Below are 14,221 nucleotides of genomic sequence, written 5' to 3' on the forward strand. Positions count from 1 at the left end.
AAGGGGGAAGATGTCTTCATCATGGTACGGGGAGTCACTAGGGGGGATGCATACAGCACACAAGAATATGTCTGTCGGAGGGTTAGTGATGTCTTGTTTTATTTTAAGCCAAATGTGTGAGCGTTCATATTTTATAGGGGTGATGTACTTTGATATTTCATCTTTGTACCAGATAATAATCCCTCCTGAGTCCCTCCCTCGTTTAACAGCAGGGAGTTTGACTGATGACAGCATGATTTCTCTGTAGTTTGGGGGACAGTGAGTGACAGAGCCAGGTCTACACCAGGTCTCCTGGAGGATGATGGTGTCTGTGTCTTTGGTGTTGTCTTTGAATTCAGGGGTTTCACTTTTACATCCAAACAATGAAGAGTTAAGGCCCTGAATATTCCACATGGAGACAGTAAATGGCTTCATTGTTAGCAAATACAAATACAGTTTTAAAAAGAGATAAACCTACAGTAATAAGTAATAAATGAGAGGTAGGGCTGTCCTTGATTAAAGTAGTAATAGAATACATTTTCTAAATGGTATCTTCCGTTTAACTATTTGCAGATGAGTTACAGGGTTAGGGTTAGACAAAGGGTTTAGTTTTTATATGAGGGACCGAAACAAATTATGGATTATTGTGTTGCCAGAGATGTACTCCTCATTTTAAGTAATGACCAATAAGAAAAGGCTAACTCACTCTGCACTGGAAGCTAAAGAGTAAATAGAAATAAATAAGTTAAAATAAAATATGAAAAATAAAATAAATCTGGTAATAATAGCCTTATAATTTAAGACCTGAATTGAATAGTCGATCAACTACAAAACAGCCCTAATTAAAAGTGGATAGTAGTTAAACTTATAAAACTTGAGACTGTTATGTCTAGGTGGGGTCCAGGGTGAGGCCTGGGGAATAAGGGCGGGGCAGGTCTGGTTCTGGGGTTAGGGTTAGGGTGGCTGCCTTGTGCATAAGAAGGTGGAGGGTGATGGGGGCTGGGTCTGTGAGGTGGTGGAGGGTGATGGGGGCTGGCAGGGTGTGAGCTGGGTCTGTGAGGTTGTGGAGGGTGATGGGGGCCACAGCCAGGTCTGTCTGTGGCGGCCGGTTTCCACAGCCAGACTGTGTCCACTCAGCCTGGACCTGCTCGGAGTCTTTCTGAGTCTGTGGTCACGTATGGTGCTCAAGTATTCAGCTACTGTGTACTCTCGGTTTAGGGCTAGGTAACAATCCATTTGGCTTTGACGTTCAGTAGTGTCTTTTTGTCTGCAGATGATTTTGTTGGGCCGGATGGTTTGGGGGGGTGTCCTGAGGGTCTGGGGGCTGTCAGGTGAGGGAGCTGAGAGGGGGGGGTCCTGAGGCTCTGGGGGCTGTGAGGTGAGGGATCTGAGGGGGAGGGGGGGTCCTGAGGCTCTGGGGGCTGTGAGGTGAGGGATCTGAGGGGGGGGGGTGTCCTAAAGCTCTGGGGGCTGTCAGGTCAGGGGACTGAGGGGGGGGGTGTCCTGAGGCTCTGGGGGCTGTGAGGGGGGGTGTCCTGAGGCTCTGGGGTCTGTCAGGTGAGGGGGCTGAGGGGGGGGGGGGGTGTCCTGAGGCTCTGGGGGCTGTGAGGTCAGGGGGCGGAGGGGGGGTGTCCTGAGGCTCTGGGGGCTGTCAGCTGAGGGAGGGGGGGGGGTCCTGAGGCGCTGGGGGCTGTGAGGTGAGGGGGGGGTGTCCTGAGGCTCTGGGGGCTTTCAGGTCAGGGGGCGGAGGGGGGGGTGTCCTGAGGCTCTGGGGGCTGTCAGCTGAGGGAGGGGGGGGGGGTCCTGAGGCTCTGGGGGGTGTCCTGAGGCTCTGGGGGCTGTGAGGCGAGGGAGCTGGGGGGGGAGGGGCTGAGGCTCTTGGGGCTGTCAGGTGAGGGTGCTGAGGGGGGAGGGGGGGTCCTGAGGCTCTGGGGGCTGTCAGGTGAGGGGGCTGAGGGGTGAGGGGGGGGGTGTCCTGAGGCCCTGGGGGCTGTGAGGTGAGGGAGCTGGGGGGGGGGGCTGAGGCTCTGGGGGCTGTGAGGTAAGGGAGCTGAGGGGGGGGGGGTCCTGAGGCTCTGGGGAATGTCAGGTGAGGGAGCTTAAGGGGGGGGGGTCCTGAGGCTCTGGGGGCTCTCAGGTGAGGGAGCTGAGGGGGGGGGTGTCCTGAGGCTCTGGGGGCTGTCAGGTGAGGGGGGGGTGTCCTGAGGCTCTGGGGGCTGTGAGGTGAGAGAGCTGAGGGGGGGGTCCTGAGGCTCTGGGGGCTGTGAGGTGAGGGGGGGGGTCCTGAGGCTCTGGGGGCTGTGAGGTGAGAGAGCTGAGGGGGGGGGGGGGCCTGAGGCTCTGGGGGCTGTCAGGTGAGAGAGCTGAGTCCTGAGGCTCTGGGGGCTGTCAGGTGAGTCCTGAGGCTCTGGGGGCTGTGAGGTGAGAGAGCTGAGTCCTGAGGCTCTTGGGGCTGTGAGGTGAGAGAGCTGAGGGGGGGGGGGGGTTGTCCTGAGGCTCTGGGGGCTGTCAGGTGAGGGAGCTGAAGGACAGCGCTAGCTGACTGAGAGGACTTTTCTCTACGTTTCTCTCTTTGTATCTTAGTGCTTTGTAGTGGAAACTATGCGGGTCACGTGTTTTCAGGTGGTTGTAGAATATGATGGATCTTTTTTCAATTGTAATTTGGAGGGGATATTGGCCTAGATCTGCTCGGCAGGCATTATTTAGGATGTGTCTTGGTAGGTGTAGAAGGTTTCTACAAAATTCTACATGGAATTTCTCAATTGGGTGATTGTCCCAGTCAGTACATTTTAAATGTCTACTGAGCGGGCCCATATTTCGCTGCAATATAGAGCGATGGGTTCTATTACTGATTTGAATATTTTTAACCAAATTTTAATTGGTATGTCTGTTTTGATTTTTCTTTTAATTGTATAAAATGCTCTTCTTGATTTGTTGACAGTCAGAGCCCAGGTCTGACAGAAACTGTGCAGGAGGTCCAGGTGTTGTTGTAGGCCTTCTTTGTAGGGGACAGCAGGACTACATCATCAGCATATAACAAACATTTGATGTGAGTATCTCCCAGAGTGATACCAGGGGATGTAGACAGTTCCAGATCTTTTGCCAATTCATTTATATAAATGTTGAACAGAGTTGGGAACAGGCAGCATCCCTGTTTCACGCCACGTTCTTGAGGAAAGAAATGTGTTTGTTGGTGGCCAATTTTAACTGAACATTTGTTGTTTGTATAGATTTTATGATATCATATGTTTCCTCCAATACCCATTTCAATAAATTTATAGAAAAGACCATCATGCCAAACTGAATCAAATGTTTTTTTAAAGTCTACAAAACATGAAAACATTTTTCCTTTGTTCTGGTCTGAAGTTCAATATTTTGGGAGAAATCCTATTTGACTTTTGCTCAGGATATTGCGTTCACTAATGAATTTTAGGATTCTGCCATTAATAATACTGCAGAATAGTTTTGCCAGGTTACTGGTCACACAGATTCCTCTGTAGTTATGTGGGTCAAACTTTTTGTGTATTGGGGTTATCAGTCCTTGGTTCCAAAAAGCTGTGAAAATACCTGAATTTAGGATGCTATTGAAAGCTTTTAGAATGACCAATTTGAATTTATTATCTGTGTATTTGATCATTTCATTTAAAATGGAGTCAGCACCACAGGCCTTTCGGAGTTTAAGCTTTTTCATTTTGTCTGTTAGGTCTTGTTCTGTAATCACACATAGTATAGAGTAGAGAGATCCTAAGATGGCGCCGAGACATGGCGCCGTAGCAAGAGCTCTCCTGTGTGCTGTCTGTTTTATGTTTGTCTTTGTCTTTGATGCACTTGCCACTTTAAGTTATGGCCGTGAGACACTTCTGAGGATTCGTGAGGAAGTTTGTGGTTTGTCATCTGTTAATACTGGACTGAGGTATGCTGACTTCGATGCGCGCCCCACTCGAGGCAAACAAGGCCAGGAGTCGGGCCGCGGAGGTCGGGAGCAGAGCGAAGGGACTGGGCGGAGGTATCGCCACACACGCCGCACAGCTGAGCCCCTGAGTGGGGACGCTACAGGCCATCAGTGGCGGAAGTGCAGACACCAATGGAAGCGAGGAGGGCTGCTTGTGAAGCTGCGCGGCCGCCAGTCGAGGATCCCGCTGCCGTCCATCTACCTGGCGAATGTCCAGTCATTGCCGAACAAAACGGACGACTTGCTGAGCCGCATCAAGACCCAGCGCGAGGCCCGGGACTGCTCGGTGTACTGTCTGACAGAGACGTGGCTACATAGCGACGTGCCGGATTCTTCTTTCCAGCCGCCGGGCTTCTCTGTCCACTGCTCGGACAGGGTGAAGGAGCGTACCGGAAAATCAAAAGGTGGTGTGTGTTTTTTAATTAACAAACTTTGGTGCACGGATTGTGTCATCGTGAACAAAACTTGTAACGTTAACTTGGAATGTCTTATTTTGAAATGGCGCCCCTTTTATCTCCCACGGGAGTTTTCGGTGATGTTCCTGTGTGGAGTTTAGAGACCTCAGACCAGCCTTTGGAAAATCAGATCACTCCTCTGTGTTACTTCTTTCTACATATATACAGAGGAGTAAACAATCAAAACCTTCGTCATGTATTGTTCAGTGCTGGACGAAGGAGAGTGAAGTGAAACTACAAGGATGCTTTGATGCTACTGATTAGCCTGTGTTCCATTCAGAAAATTTGGACGAGTATTGTGATGCAGTGACTGGGTACATTGACTTTTGCATTGATTGCTGTGTTCCAAAAAAGGTAATAAAATGGCATGCTAGTCAGAACCCGTGGTACAATGCGGATGTGAATAGGAAAATGCAACAGCGGGCCGTGGCTTTTATATCTGGTAATACTGCTGCTTATAAGCTGTCCAGATATTCTTTGGAGAGGTCCATAAAAGCTGCTAAACGAGCCTATGGAGCTAAGATAGAGGGTCATTTTATGGAGGGGGACCCACGACGTATGTAGCAAGGGTTAAATTCTATCACTGCTTGGAAACCTAAAGGAGGATCTATCATTAATGTTGATCCATCCTTGTCAAATGAACTAAATGATTTTTATTGTCGTTTTGAAATCGGAAATGTTGAACCTGTTGTTTTTCCTGCTTGTAATGAGCAGAGTTTTACCATCATTCAAGAGGATGTCCAGAGGGTTCTGGCCAGGACGAAGGTTAGGAAGGTACCTGGACCGGATTGTATTCCTCCCCGTGTCCTTAAATTGTGCTCCGAGCCACTTGCTCCTGTTCTGACAGATCTTTTCAACATGTCACTGGAGAAGTGCACTGTTCCAGCTAGCTTTAAAAGATCAATCATAATTCCAGTGCCCAAGAAGACACCTGTGACGTGTCGAAATGACTATCGGCCAGTGGCCCTCACATCTGTCCTGATGAAAACCTTTGAGCGGTTGGTGTTGGATTCTATCAGAGATCAAATCCCTGTGTCTGTGGACCCACTACAATTTGCTTATAGGAAAAACAGAAGTGTTGAGGACTGCATTTCCTTTGCTTTAAACTCTGTCTACAAGCATCTAGATGTACATAAATCATATGCTAGAATGCTATTCATAGACTACAGTTCAGCTTTTAATGCAATGGTCCCAACAAAGCTCATTCACAAATTGAAATGTCTTGGACTTGATGATGCCATTTGTAAATAGATTTTAAATTTTTTGACTTGTCGACCACAAAGGGTCAAAATCAATGGTTGTATTTCAGATGAGCTGTATGTTAGCACTGGTTCACCGCAGGGGTATATTTTGAGCCCCCTGCTGTTTACATTGTATACTCATGACCTCACAGCATCTCATGATAATAATGTGATAATCAAATATGCCGATGATACAACTATCATTGGGCTGATCAGTTCAAATGATGAATCTCATGATAGCGAGGAGGTGGAGAATGTTGTTCAATGGAGTAAAGAAAACAACTTGCTTTTGAACACTTCAAAAACTTATGAATTTGTTATTGATTTTTGTTACAATAGGAATCAGTTGCCTATTACTATCCATGATTCTGATGTGCAGATTATTGAGAAATGTAAATTCTTGGGTGTGACTCTTTCTCATGATTTGAATTGGAGCTCTAATACAACTAACATCGCTAAGAAAGCGAGACAGCGCCTCTTCTTTTTACGTAGGCTTCGAGAGTTTACTCAAAATACTAAGATTCTTTTGAACTTTTACTATTGTGTAATTGAGAGTGTCCTAACCAGTTGTATTACCGTGTGGTTTGGTAATCTTACTCTGAAAGAGAAGAAGGCTTTAAATAAAGTTGTTCGCTCAGCCAGCAGAATTATTGGCTGCACTTTACCGCTCCTGGAGGTCACATATAAAGCTAGACTCTTGAATCGAGCTTTACAACTGGCTAACGATGCCTCAGGCCATCCAGCAGGTCCTTTCTTTGAGATGCTTCCCTCAGGGAGAAGGTATCGTTCTGTCAAATGTTCTACTGATCGCCATTTAAACAGTTTCTTTCCACAAGCTGTGATTACTTTAAACAAACACCTTAAACTAGGCACTTTAAATTTATGTATGGGTTTTTATTGTATAGTATTTTAATATTGAGGTTTTATGTGGCATTTGCTTGTCTGTTTGTATGTTGTGCCCTTTTATGTGTTGACCTTGCACTTTGAGCTCCTTGCACATTTTTTCCAATGTGGGTTACACTGCAAATGGCTAATAAAGTGAATCTGAATCTGAATCTGAATCAGGGTGTCACTGGGGTTCTGGTAGTCTTTAATTGCTGATTCAAGGATTTTTAATTTCCTCTGTATTTCCTGTTGGCCTGAGTTATTTGTTATTTTGCCATAAAGGTTAGTAAAATGAGTGGTCCAAATATCTGCATTTTGGATTGCTAATTCCTCCTTAGATTTTGTGTTTAGTTTATGCCAATTTTCCCAGAAATGATTGGACTGTATTGATTCTTCGATTAGGTTTAGCTGATTTTTGTTATGCTGTTCCCTTTTTGTTCTTAATAAATGTTTGTATTCTTTTAGTGTTCCTCCATAACATTCTCTCTCTCTCTCTCTCTCTCTCTCTCTCTCTCTCTCTCTCTCTCTCTCTCTCTCTCTCTCTCTCTCCCTCCCTCCCTCCCAGTCCTATGAGGACCTGGTCCAGCGTCTGGAGCCGGTCATCATGGAGTTGGAGCGACAGGAAAATGTTCTGGTCATCTGTCACCAGGCGGTGATGAGATGTCTGCTCGCCTACTTCTTGGACAAAACTGCTCGTGAGACAAACTACTCTTTCAACCTTTTAATGCTTTCCTCCAAAACCTGACAAGGTTAACAATTAAATTAGGAATAACAAACTAACACATTAAAGTAAAACTACAGAGAGCAGCTGTTTTAGGAAATCTGATCAAACTCAATAAGAGACAACCGGACACAGACAGGAAGTCAGACAGTGTTGTTAAAATAGTGTTTTTAAATAAATCTATATTATAATTAAAGCAATATGTCTTTTCTGTGTCTCTCTGTGTTTCAGATGAGCTGCCATACCTGAAGTGTCCTCTGCACACTGTCCTCAAACTCACACCGGTCGCCTACGGTAACCCTAACCCCTAATCCCTAACCCCTAATCCCTAACCCTTATCCCCGGTCCGTTTTTCAACATTCATCATCTCTCTCAACATCTATCATATATAAATATAATATTTCTCTGCTCACAGTGACAGCTTTCTGTCTCCCGTTGGGTTCACCTAACCCTAACCCATCATCTTTTTCTTAGACTCATGCTAACGTCTCTTTGTCTCTGTTTGTCTCTCAGGATGTAAAGTGGAGTCCGTCTTCCTCAACATCGAAGCCGTCAACACACACAGAGACAAACCTGTGGTAATCTTTATCTTCTTTTTCCACGAACATGTAGAGGCTGAGATGAGATGTTCCCCTACACCAAACATTTGAAATGTGTGTCCTACTTCAGTAAAACTTCACTCTGACGACAGTGTCAGTGCGTGCGTACGATCTGTCACCAGGTCGCTCCGTTTCTATAGAGACCGATGCCCAGAAACGTCTCGAACAAAAAAGAAATAAGAAAGTCCAGGCGGGGGAACTTCTAGTGCGTCATAACAGAACCGGACAGTTTAGGGTGGAGATGTTTTAACCTTTTCAGTTATATTTTGTTTTTCAATTTGTTTACAATCTGCGGAAAATGTTGCGTCTGTAGATTTAGTGATGATTGAGAGGGGCTATGATGTACGACTCTACACTTTGTTTATTAGTAATATCTACTCGTTGTGCCTTTAATGAAAGCAAAAATAATCCCCAATACAAACCCTGTTTATTAGATATAATATATAATACCCGTCGTCACTCGTTCATACTGATGTAATCCCCCCCTGACCTTCCTGTTGTTTTACAGAAAGATCCAGATAGATTTATGACTTTGCCCGTTCTACAGCCGTCTGTCCCGCAATTTCATTACTCTGATTAGGCGACAAAAACAGAGACCCTGTAGTGAAGCTTACCGAGGTAACAGCAGCGGTGTGAGTGCACGTTATAACAAAAAGCAACGTAAATTTACGAATCAACATTTTTATAAACTCCTTTGTTCTGACAGCCTGTTAATGGAGATTTTAACAGTAAATCAGAGTGAAACTGCAGAAGTTAGGGGACAAACATACAGTTCAGAGTGTGATGTAAAGTGTTTGTGTCTCTCAGAACGTTGATGTGGACAGAGAGCCAGAGGAGGCGTTGGAGACGGTCCCTGAACACATCTAGAGGAAAAACAACCAGCTGGTTTCATGGAAAATGTCCTTTCTAATTTAAGTAATCAAAGTGTTCGTCGTGATGTCTGAAACAGACATTTCTTTTCCATCGTAAAGCTCTTAATCGAGCCAAATGTCTGAGACACGAAGAAGACAAATGAACTGCTGAACAATGAACACATGACCAGCGTCACTGTTTATTCTTTCTTTCTTTCTTCATCCCCTCATTCTTCCGCACCTCCTCTCTCCTACTTTAACTGGACCTGTCAGTCTGAGCCGTTTGCACTGTGTTATCGTGTCTCCACATTCACACATCATGAAATCATGAAATCATGATCAGAGACAATCTTGTCTCCACAGTGCTGTGGAGGAAGGTCTGGCTGCACCACAGATTCATTCTGGGATAGGAGAAAAAACTTTCTGGGTTTTTTACATTTCTTTAAACCAATCCCAATGGTCCTGGGCGGCGCTAAGCTCCGGACGCAGCGACGGTGGTTCTGCTAAATAGTCTCAGGTGGAACATTTGCACCCCGCTAAAGAAAACTCCTCATCCTATATTAAATGAAGTTAACTGTTGGCACCATCCAGTAACGTGAGCTATTTAAATGAGCTGATACATGGTTAAACCTCATTGGCTCTTACCAGTGGATCTCCGTGTGTACTTCGTCCACAGCAATCCCACCAATCAGTCCAAAAACCTCCCAGTTAGAGAGGAAATGATCTAACATATTCTTTATAAAACCTCCCAGTTAGAGAGGAAATGATCTAACATATTCTTTATAAAACCTCCCAGTTAGAGAGGAGATGATCTGACATATTCTTTATAAAACCTCCCAGTTAGAGAGGAAATGACCGAAACATATTCTTAGTAAATCTTTACAATCATTCCCTGAAAGAACCAAGCAGGCCTGTCTTGTTGAAACATCCATATTTTCTTCTAAACTTGATATTTTCAGCGTTTGACGTTGCTCAGAGCTTCCGGTTAATGTTGCTCGATGCATCTAGAGTTTAAAGTTAACTCAAAGAAAGGGGAAAGTGAGGGACATCTGGCACCAGAACTATCCTGTACTCGAACCGCTGTCAATCCAGACAACATTAGATCCTAATTGGTGCAACCCTAACCCATAATCAAGGAGAATCCAAACGTCTGGTACAGGGTTCGTACACCTTTTCCAAGGTCAAATTCAAGCACTTTCAAGGTCCATTTTAAAGCTTTTTCCAGCACCTTACACCTCCGTAAATTACATACCAATACAGTACATAGTCAAAATTATTATTTAGTGTTTTTATCACATTAAAAGAGATAATGCTTTAAACAGCCAAAATTGTGTTTCGTAATAGCAGAAGGATCAGATACTTAAGCAAAAAAAAAGTTTTATTTTTCAAAATGTATCACTATCTAAGTAGACCTTGCTTGCTATCTAACCTGCCTGAGTCAATGTAAAAACAATTACCCCAAACAAAATCACTCGACAGGTTCACTTCACTAACCCTGAATTATCATCTTTAAAATGTTTAATCTCGTCATGGGTCATAACATAACATACAGTAAGACAGCTATGGAGAGGAGCGCTGAGTGGGAGGATCTGAGCCAAATGACATGCAGCTGGGTCATTCTGGGTCAAATCAGACTAAATCCAGGAAAACTGTTTCCAAATCTAGGGCATGCCATACAAACTTGTAATGGTTCAGTCATATTGACACATTTGTCTTCCACCCTACAAAGTTTGGGCTGCCTGCCTCTCTCTCTAACCTGTCTCTCTCTCTAACCTGAATAATACTTTTCATTATATTAATGTCCAAATATTGCTTCCCAGATAATGTGATTTTCAGGTTGTAAAACTGAAGTAATTTCAAGGGCTAAAAATATGAAGACATAGGATTTGAACAGAAATATTTTACAGGCCTTGGTTTTTGGGACACATTCTTGATATAGACAAGGTTTGAACAAAATCTGAGACAGTGCAACAACAATTCCATGTAATTCCATTTTAACCCAGAAGACTCTGACAGTGCACAGGCACCACCTAATTAATTGGGAAAAAAATGTATTTCATTGCCAAGACATATACATGTATCTACTAGAATAGAGCAGTGCAAATATTGCATAAGGCCTTCCTCAACCTTACAGTAGGCTACTTGTATAACACTCCATCTGACACGATTTCTGTTCAGCAATCAACGATTGTTGTTATGCACTGGGCTAATGTTTGCAGGTTTTAATTTGCGGGTAGTTAACGTTACAGTTACTGTGATGTAACTTTGGCTATGTTCACTGCATATTCCACAAATGAACGTGCCATAACGGACATGCAATACTAACATTACATTATCACACCAAGTACTCTCAGTCACTTAGCCTGCAAATTCCTAGCTAGCAGTTACTAGCGTAAACAAATAGGTGCTAACGTGTACAGTAGGCTACTTCAGTTGGCTAACTTGAAGTCTATGACTTACCCTTCATGTGACTCGAGAGCACAGACTCGCCCATTGTGAAAAGCTGCTTGTCTTTTTTTGCAGTTTGTCCCCGTTTAATCCATAATTTGTATTTTTCATCTTCCAGTCAACGTTCATTGAAACGACAACCTCCCGGCAGCAAATTTCCGAATCCTACTATGGCCACGCCAAGACCCGCCCTTCAATAGCATTCACACACTACTATTGACCAGGCGTCCATGCTTACGCCAGGTAACGTAACCCAATCGGTTCAGGTCCTATCCCCTGACCAATCGGCTATCCTAACCGTAACCACTCGAGGTCAATGCCTAACTCCAACCAATCAGGCTGCTGTTGAAGGGCGGGTCTTGGCGTGGCCGTAGTAGGATTCGTATGGGGCAGTAGTGGTTTCATGGGGGCGGAGTCACACCTGGCAGATCGCAGTCACACATGCACAAGCGAGCAGGTTTCATTTTAGGCTCTTCAGCATTTTATTTCTCCATTTAATAAACAAACTATTCAGTCAGATGGGTATTTGGGTAACACTATACAATAATCGTGACATGACACTGTCATGAACGTGTCATAAACGTTATAAACAAGTCAAATGTTTATGACTTCTGTCATTAAGTGTCATTCGGTTTTTGTCATGACAAGTTGACATTGTTTGGGTTGTCTTGATTATGACAACTTGACATTAAACAGGATGATATTATATCAAGTTGTCATGACCAAGACAACTTCTGGTAATGTCACTTTGATTAATGTCAAGTTGTCATGACAAAAACCAAATGACACTTAATGATAGAAGTCATAAACGTTTATGTCATGTCACGATCATGTCGATACCTTCATGTAAAGTGTTACCGGTATTTGTTGTGAAAGAAATACAGTTACAATTTCAAGCATTTTATCCAAAATTTAAGCACTTTCCAAACCTTGAAAACACAAAATTCAAGCATTTTCAAGGATTTCAAGCACGTGTACGAACCCTGCTGGTAACAGTCACAGCACACAAATGTTCCAGTGTTCACTTTGGTGATGTGGTGGAAATTCTAATACAGAGATCTGAAATAATGCTTTGGTCAACAAAGTGTTTTAATTCTTTATTCTTTGCGCAAATAAGGTTCAGTTCATCACAGAAGAGTGAGCTTTCACACCTGCAAGTCCAAACCAAGGTTAACTGTTTTTGGATTTGATCCGGTAAGTTTTGGTTTCACACTGCAGTTATGCAAGCACACTAAAGAACTCTAGGTGACAAAACTACATCCTGGCTTCCCTGTCCTCTCGTCTCCTCTCTCTGTGTCGGACTTTTTCCAGCTGACTGTTGCTCTCCCCGTGCTGCTGCGGCTCTTTTTGTTTTGTTGCGATGTTGAGAAGCGAGACACGGGAACTTTCTTTCTGCAGCATTTATTCAGTGTGTAAACACTTGTAATTTTGGTTCGGCTCAGGGCGTTTTCACACATACCTCATTTGGTCCGGACTTTCGGACTTTTTAGTTTGATCCGAACCAAACTTACAGGTGTGAAACCTCCCCCATACCACGGCCCGGCTCTCCTTGTGTTACAAGACCGGGGAAGCTCCTTTAAGGAATAGCTCGGTGCTTAGTGTGTAGGCTACATGAGAGAGTGACGGTGAATGTGCTCAGAGCAGACAGCTGTCAGCTATCAGAGCTGAGAATACATTGGCAGTTTATTTGTTAAGTGGTAGTAAATGTACAGTGTAGGTTTACGTTTGTCTCTGAATAAATTCTCCAGAAAGTTCCTGTGTCTTTGGTTCTCAACATCACGACAAAACCAAAAGAGCCGCAGTCAGTAGGAGAGAGCAGCAGTCAGTAGGAGAGAGCAGCAGTCAGTAGGAGAGAGCAGCAGTCAGTAGAGGAGAGCAGCAGTCAGTAGGAGAGAGCAGCAGTCAGTAGAGGAGAGCAGCAGTCAGTAGGAGAGAGCAGCAGTCAGTAGGAGAGAGCAGCAGTCAGTAGAGGAGAGCAGCAGACAGTAGAGGAGAGCAGCAGTCAGTAGAGCAGAGCAGCAGTCAGCTGAAAAAACTCCGACACAGAGAGAGATACGAGAGGACGGGGAAGCCTGTCAACAAACCAATAAGTTCTAAGTATCTGGAGATGCAGCTCACGTATGTGATGACGGCAGGACGTAGTTTTGTCACGTATAGCTCTTTAGTGCGCTTGTATAACTGCAGTGTGAAACCAAAACTTACCGGATCAAATGTTACAATGTAACAAAAACATGAACCTTGGTCCGGACCTTGGTTCGGACTTTCATGTGTGAAAACGCCCTCAAACTGAAAAGTCCGAAAGTCCGGACCAAAAGAGGTAGGTTTGAAAGCTCCCTAAGAAAATGAACAAAGGAACTAGAAAGCAGAAGGTACTATGTACTTCTGTTGCTGGTTGTGATAGAACTGAAAGGCAAGAAAGGTCGGGGCTGATTTAAATCAGCTCTGTGGTTATCAAAGAGGAACAAACAACTCGAGGTGTGAGCAACGTACATCTTAACATTCTGTCTAGACATTCGTTTAAAAGTAGAAACTGCCGATTCAGAGGAACGACTATGCAAAAGTATAACAGATTAGAGATTTTCCATTACAGTGACGATCCTCCATAAGACTGGAGGGAATAATTTAGAGAAACACTCATTCACTTTATCGCCCCGAGTGAGAGAATAAGATGGAAAACTCTCACGTCTGTACACTAAACATGAAGCTGCAGCAAGGACATGCTAAGGTTAGCTTAGCATAACAACTGGAAACAAAGGGAATCAGTTAGCCTGGCTCCTACTGAAGTATCAGTCTTCCTATTAGCTCCTCTAACGCTCAACAACTAATTACTACTTCCAAAGTGTAGAAATGGTTTTATGTGCAGCGACGATGAGACACGTGGATCTTATGTTTTTGGTTCAACGGGGAAAATAAAACGTGCAGAAACTCATTTATTTTATACCGATCTGAACGTTGTGTACCGAAACGGTTTGGGACAAATACGCGAACAGTTAGCCGTACTGGATGGTGAAGAGGGTTTTTCTAGTCAGAAATTTACTTCTGTTAGATAAACAGATGTGGGGAAGGTTTTCATATGGGGACAGAATTTGA

The 14,221-nt window shown here is 44.1% G+C and overlaps 1 protein-coding gene and 1 long non-coding RNA gene across 7 annotated transcripts in view; one reads left to right on the forward strand and one right to left on the reverse strand.

Annotated features, from left to right (window-relative positions):
- The window catches only part of LOC116060428 (6-phosphofructo-2-kinase/fructose-2,6-bisphosphatase-like), a 28,574-nt gene extending 19,698 nt beyond the window's left edge, over positions 1 to 8,876 (forward strand). For 4 of the 6 annotated variants that reach the window (XM_031313986.2, XM_031313981.2, XM_031313983.2 and 1 more), the window contains exons 11-15: positions 7,078 to 7,207; positions 7,465 to 7,527; positions 7,747 to 7,811; positions 8,341 to 8,450; positions 8,640 to 8,876. In XM_031313986.2, the coding sequence (XP_031169846.1) occupies positions 7,078 to 7,207; positions 7,465 to 7,527; positions 7,747 to 7,811; positions 8,341 to 8,412 (330 nt within the window). In that variant the 3' untranslated portion in view covers positions 8,413 to 8,450; positions 8,640 to 8,876. The remainder of the gene's footprint in view (positions 1 to 7,077; positions 7,208 to 7,464; positions 7,528 to 7,746; positions 7,812 to 8,340; positions 8,451 to 8,639) is intronic. The other 2 variants (XM_031313984.2, XM_031313985.2) reach the window with 1 other exon arrangement.
- Positions 8,877 to 9,875: 999 nt separating this feature from the next.
- On the reverse strand, positions 9,876 to 12,568 carry LOC116060432. Its single transcript, XR_004107501.2, has 2 exons — positions 11,905 to 12,568; positions 9,876 to 11,601 (listed from the first exon to the last, which is right to left on the reverse strand). It is a non-coding gene; the product is annotated as an uncharacterized LOC116060432 (long non-coding RNA).
- Between the last annotated feature and the right edge of the window lie 1,653 nt (positions 12,569 to 14,221).

The sequence above is a fragment of the Sander lucioperca genome, chromosome 12 (genome assembly GCF_008315115.2).
Source record: "Sander lucioperca isolate FBNREF2018 chromosome 12, SLUC_FBN_1.2, whole genome shotgun sequence".
NCBI classification, from domain to species: domain Eukaryota; kingdom Metazoa; phylum Chordata; class Actinopteri; order Perciformes; family Percidae; genus Sander; species Sander lucioperca.